At 58.1% G+C, this 6,405-nt stretch overlaps 1 protein-coding gene across 1 annotated transcript; it reads right to left on the bottom strand.

Annotated features, from left to right (window-relative positions):
* Positions 1-3,273: 3,273 nt before the first annotated feature.
* POU3F1 (POU class 3 homeobox 1) lies at positions 3,274-4,392 on the bottom strand (the record flags this gene model as incomplete). Its single annotated transcript, XM_080632540.1, has 1 exon — positions 3,274-4,392. One exon carries the CDS (start codon positions 4,390-4,392, stop codon positions 3,274-3,276), a length of 1,119 nt encoding a protein of 372 aa, XP_080488666.1.
* Between the last annotated feature and the right edge of the window lie 2,013 nt (positions 4,393-6,405).

Below are 6,405 nucleotides of genomic sequence, written 5' to 3'. Positions count from 1 at the left end.
ACGCCACAACCTTTTCCCAAGTGCACAGAAAAGCTGAGCGGCGACCGTCCTGCTTTTGAAACCTAAAAGGGAAAAGGAAGGGAAGCGAGCCCCTGCTGAAGATTGTCCGGGTACTGCAGAGAGCAGCGATTTCCTAAAGCACTGCTCACCCGTGTCTGAACCAGCAGCACCCTGAGCCCAGGCAGGATGCTCGGCTCTGGGAAGGAGGCACCGCACAGCCTGTGCCCAATGTGGGAAGCACTGAGCTCACCCCAGGGCTGGGTTTGCTCAGTGCCAACTGCTCCAGCTGGGCAGAGACCCCTCGGCCACCACCTCAGCTCTCCTCACCCACACAAGGTTTGACTCCACACTGCACCAGCCCCTCTGGACCACGCACAGTGCCTGGCATGGGCAAGGTAATTGAGTCGCCACCAGCCCAAGTGCAAGGGCAAAAGCGATGCTGCTCTGAAGAGCATCTGCTGGGGCCAAGCAGCGTCCGAGAGCAAAGAGCTCCCACAGCCCCTTTGCCCTTGGGTTACAAGGATTTCACAGCAGCACAGACCAAACCCCACCTAATATCTCACATAACTCTTTTATCTACACTTCCTACCTTGCATATCCTACTGTTTACTTTGTGCATTGTTAAATAACTACGTGCTTTTCTTTACTGCACAGACATCACAGTCCTACCTTCGTGTGCTTCACTCCTGGTGTAGTAGGATGAGCTCATACTTCAGTGAGAAACAACCACCACCAAAAGAAATAAAAGCATCTCCCTCCAGTAATTGCTATTTAATCCTTGACCAAGAACATGAACAACTTACTCTCGGAGAGGCAAACCTTTGGGGCATTTGGTTTGCAGAACGGCTGCAGGAATAACATATAGAAAGTGTGTTTTATTTCTACTGCTCAACAGCATGAAGGAGCTAATGCAGCGGGGCTGCCAGCGCCTTATCCAATCTGACAAACCCAACAACCCAAGGGTGCTCGTCCTCCCCAGCACTCACTGCACATCTCATCCATTACAAGAACGCAATGTGAACACTGACCCTTCCCTTCTAAGTATCAATACAAATCCTGTTTGCCAGCTGGGCTGGTTCAGAAGAGCTACAGAGCAGCTCAATGCCAACGAGAGTTTGTTTCTTTAAAGACTACAAAACAAACCCTCTTTTGTTCATTTCTGATTCCGTTCATTTCTTCCCTCGAAGCCTGGCTACCACACCGAAATTCCTAAGCACAGGCTGCAGTTACAGCGTTTCCGAGCATCAAACACAACGTGCGTGTGAGACACACAGAAACCCAGCTCAGGAAAGGTTTGCAGAGTCCAGAATGAATTTAAATGCTTTCATAATACATTGACTCAAATCGTGAATCCTCAGGCTCCTTCACCGGAGGCGATCACCTCAGCTACTGCAGCCATTCAGCTATTTAGAACTGAGTAAATGGCCAGTAAATACAGCCAAACTTCAGGAATTCAGCACCGCGACACCAGCTCCAAGTCTGAGCCTTTCCACAAAACCCAGCCTCATTACAAGAAAAGGACTCTAAGTCTGGAACAAAAGCTGACAAAACACACAATGCACATTGAATCCTTTAAGTGAGATCTCTTATTATGCTCTGCATGCCAAGGGACGTTATTAATACACTAAACCACAGCATTTGCTGGTTTAGTTGTACCAAATGCGAAGCATTTCTCCCCATGCTTATGAGCATCGAACATCGCATTTAAAGAAATAACTGCTCAAAGCGACTTTATTTCAGAACCTCGAAGATCAGTTTACCAGAATCTCGGATAACTGAAGCATTTTGTATCAGCGGGTGCGGAACAGCCACACTGAGAATGCGATAGTTTATAACGTTACCTATTGCAAAGGCAGAGTTAAATCAGACAATTATTACACCCCCCCAAAGGCACCAAAATCAAAGCGCAGCAGTGAAGGATTCCCAGGGGTACATTTCCAAGGGTCAGTTTTAGAGAGAAACTTTTAACAGATCAAATGCATTCCACAATAATTCTGTCCCAGTTCCCGTGCAGGCAGCGCTGCCTCCACAAAATCCCTTTCCAACCTGCTCTTTTAGAACATCTGTATCAAGAGGCAAGCAGGGAAACTACCGAGTGCCAGATGTTCAAATGCATGAAGTTCTCTACAAAAAAAGGGAAGAATTCGGTGCTCTACGACGCGATTTTGACTATTTCATCACTGCAAGGGCTCTGCATAGGCACACGTTCCAAAAGTTCTCCCAACACACAGAACACCGCGGCAAGCAAAGGACCTGCAAAGGCAACCGCGGTCCTCACATGCGACTTTTCCTGACGTCTGCTGAAAGGGAAGAGGTTTAAAGCAGAGCTGCGAAGTGATTCTTGCAGGAAGAGAGAACGCAAGGAGTAAATGTTCAGCCTTTTCTTGGTGTAAGCACGAAGTAAGAGGGCAGGAAACCCCGGAAGGGAAAATCGGGGGGATCGGAAAAGCGGAGAGGGGTTTGAGTGCAAAGAAATGGGGAGTTTTCTCAGCTATACCAACGCACATCCCTTACCCGGGCGATAAGCGGGAGGGAAGTTGCGTTTCGAACGTTTTCTGCTCGCACCGCAGACCGCAAAAAGTTACGGTAAAGATGGGTAAAACACCGTAAAACCACAACCTCCGCGCTCCAGGGCTGCTCCCGAGTTCCGAGCCTGGGTTTTGGCCGTCCGTGCCTGTGCTGACGGAACACAAGACAACGGAGAAGTCCCGCTGAAGAGCCGTTAGCGGGGAGGGGGCACGGGAAACGCCGCCGGGCTAAGGGGGAGCAACGGGGCACCCCAGAGCTGCCCGGCCCCGGTTGGGCGCCCGCAAAGACGACACGAGACGGGTTCCTGGGTAAATGGTTTATGTAAGTAATAAAATATTTACTATAACATAAATAGAAACGTACCCTCGCAGTCTACATTGGTTTTGCAATAAAGATACAAACGAAAACCGAAACCCAAGGGGATGGGACCGGACCGAACCCACCAACGGGAGGGAGAGAGCTCCGCGCACGGTTAGAAAATAAATAGAAACGGGCCGGGAAACGGTACCGAAGCGTCCTCCGGGCGAGCCCGGGCCGGTTCGGGGGCGCAGGGAATAAATTAGAGATCGCAAACCTTTGGCTACTGCTGCTGCGGCCGCGGCAGCTCCGGCGCGACCGGCGAACGGGCGCGGAGCGGGGCGCGGAGAGGGCGCGGAGCGGCCGGGCCAGTCTGAGGAATAAATTAACGCGCGACGCCCGCGGCCGCTCCGCCGGGGCCGGTGCCGGTGCCGCGGGGCCGGGCAGTCACTGCACGGCTCCGGGCAGCGCGTGGTGCAGCGGCGACGTGTCCGCCTGTGCGTAAACGTCCTCCATGGGGGGATGCGGGGCCCCGGCCGGCGTCATTCGCTTCTCCTTCTGCCGCCGGTTGCAGAACCAGACCCGCACCACCTCCTTCTCCAGCTGCAGGGAGTCCGCCAGGGAGGTGATCTCGTGCGCCGAGGGCTTGGGGCACTTGAGGAAGTGGTTCTCCAGGGCGCCCTTGACGCCCACCTCGATGGAGGTGCGCTTCTTGCGCTTCCGGCCCTGCGCCGCGATCTTGTCCAGGTTGGTGGGGCTGCCCGTGCTGGAGTCCGTCTCCTCCAGCCACTTGTTGAGCAGCGGCTTCAGCTTGCACATGTTCTTGAAGCTCAGCTGCAGCGCCTCGAACCGGCAGATGGTCGTCTGCGAGAAGACGTTCCCGTAGAGGGTGCCCAGCGCCAGCCCCACGTCGGCCTGGGTGAAGCCCAGCTTGATCCGCCGCTGCTTGAACTGCTTGGCGAACTGCTCCAGGTCATCCGAGCTGGGCGCATCCTCGTCCGGCGGCTCGGGCGGCCCCAGCGGAGGCGGCGGCGAGGCCGCCAGTTCGTGCGCTCCCGCCTCCTCGGCTCCCAGCGGGTCGCGCAGCCCGTGGTGCAGCGCGGGCGCCGGCGGACCCAGCATCCCGTTGAGACCCGCGTACGGCTGCGCGTAGAGCAGCGGCTGCCCCGACGGCGGCGACATGGGCGGCAGGTGATGCGCGCCGCCCTGCGCCCAGCCGCCCGCCGCGCCGCCCGCCGCCGGCTGGTGCACCAAGTGCGGGCGGTGGTGGAAGGCGGCGGACAGCTCCTCGCGGGGCCCCGGCGGGCCGCCCTTGGCGTGCTCGGCGGGCGGGAGATGCGCGCCGCCGCCGCCGCCTCCGCCGCTACCCCAGTCCGTGCCGGCGCTGGGCAGCCACTGGTGATGCGCCAGCCCGACGGCGTGCCCGGCGGCGGGGGCCAGCCCCTGCAGGTACTCGTGGTGCATCATCTTCTGCACCTCGCGGTACGTGGTGCCCTGGTGCAGCCGGTCCCCGTCGGGGTGCATGAGCGCTGCGGAGCGCGGCAGGTACTGCGCGGTGGCGGCCATGCCCGTCTGCGCTGCCCCGCGCCGCGCCGCGCTTTAGAGCCGCGCGCCGGGGCGCCGCGCTCCGGCCCCGCCCCCGAGCCCCATTGGCCCGCCCGGCAGCCGCCGCCGCCGGCCCGCGCCGCTCCGCCATAGGGCGCCTCCCGCCGCCCCGCGCTCCCCTCCGCCATTGGCCGGCGGCGGGAGGCCGCTGCTGCCGGATTGGCCGCCGGAGGAGCTCGGCGGGGAGGGGAGAGACGGGAGCCCGCGTGCAGCCCGCCGGCGGGGCGGCCGCTGATTGGAGGAGGGAGGTTCATTCATGCCGAGCTGCGATCGGCCACATGGGCGCGGGGCCGGGGCGCTGGGGGGCACGTGCGTGGCCCCGACGGCACCGGTGGCACGGCACGGTGTGGCATGGGATGGGACAGCACAGCACAGCACAGCACAGCACGGTGTGGCATGGGATGGGACAGCACAGCACAGCACAGCACAGCACGGTGTGGCATGGGATGGGACAGCACAGCACAGCATAGCATAGCACAGCATAGCACGGTGTGGCATGGAATGGGACAGCACAGCACAGCATAGCACAGCATAGCACGGTATGGCATGGAACGGGACAGCACAGCACAGCATAGCACAGCATAGCACGGTATGGCATGGAACGGGACAGCACAGCACAGCATAGCATAGCATGGTATGGCATGGAATGGGACAGCACAGCACAGCATAGCATAGCATGGTATGGCATGGAATGGGACAGCACAGCACAGCATAGGATAGCATGGTGTGGCATGGGATGGGACGGGACAGCACAGTACAGCACAGCACAGTACAGCACGGTGTGGCACGGGACGGGACGGCACAGGACAGCACAGCACCGTGCAGCATGGGACGGGACAGCACAGCACAGTACAGCATGGGATGGGACAGTACAGCACAGCACAGTGCAGCACAGCACCGTGCAGCATGGCACAGCACAGTGCAGAGCCTGCCCAGCACTGCCTTACCAGCCTGCGGGGCCCCAGGCTGCGCCCTGTCCCGTCTGCCCCATGTTTTTGGGCTGTGTCAAAGCAGGTGGAGAATGCAGCCTCCTGCAACTGCTGCGCAGGGGTAGCTGCATGTCCATGGCCAATGAACCCTGTGGTAATCAAGAGCTTCTCAAACATTAAAATCCCTGATTTGCCTTCCCATAAAACTCGGCCCCTGGACCCTGGGGAGGTGGGAGCCCTTTATCCCCATAGGATAAAGCACCAAGGGCCAAGAAAGGAGGATCTGAGATCGTTTGGGCGTCATGGGAAATGTGGGTCTTGGAAGCAGCCTCACAGGCAAGTCTCTGAGCCGGTTTGAGGGTTGGCACAGGATAAAGGGTGGAGGAGTTTGTGGGAACAGACAATGACAACAAGAAAAGGACGTGTCTGGCAGTGCTGGGAGAGGGGCAAGGGACACATTAATTAACCCAGCTCCAGACTTCATCTGGGGCTTGAGGCCCAAAGTGAACCAGGATGGGCACCAGGAACATTAATCACTTCTGAAAATTAATCCTCGCCTCTGTGCTCCTATTTGTAAACTGGGAGCAGAGGCAGTGACCTTTGCCAAGGGCTTGGGTGAACAACGAACCATCGGATCAATACGTGTACGAGTGTAACATGTCAATGGCCGCACGCAGTGCCCTGCTCTGTCCCATAGAGAGGAGATGCCTGGGCAGGGTGGCTCTCTGCTGTAAGGGACGTTCATTGCTGCCTCCTGAGAGGTTTCCCACATCCCTTCCCTCTGCATTGAAGGCACTTTCCCACTTCAGTGCACACCACCACCCAACACAGCAGGAACTGCTCCTGCCCTGCTGCAGCCAAGGGCCGAGCTGTCGGCAGCAAGATCAGCCTCTGCCCATTGCAAGGGCTCAGGCATCACCTCAGGGCACTGGGGAGCTGCTGACTCACACAATGAACAGCTACCAGTGACTTACCTTGCTGCTGGCAGGCTCAGGTTTGCACCGTCCTTGCCAAAACTGACAAAGTCGGGATCTAACATCCGCAG

This window comes from Psittacula echo (genome assembly GCF_963264785.1).
Source record: "Psittacula echo genome assembly, chromosome: 21".
NCBI classification, from domain to species: Eukaryota; Metazoa; Chordata; class Aves; order Psittaciformes; family Psittacidae; genus Psittacula; species Psittacula echo.
The sequence above is the reverse complement of the archived record's forward strand: the minus strand, read 5'-3'. Positions and strand labels throughout refer to the sequence as shown.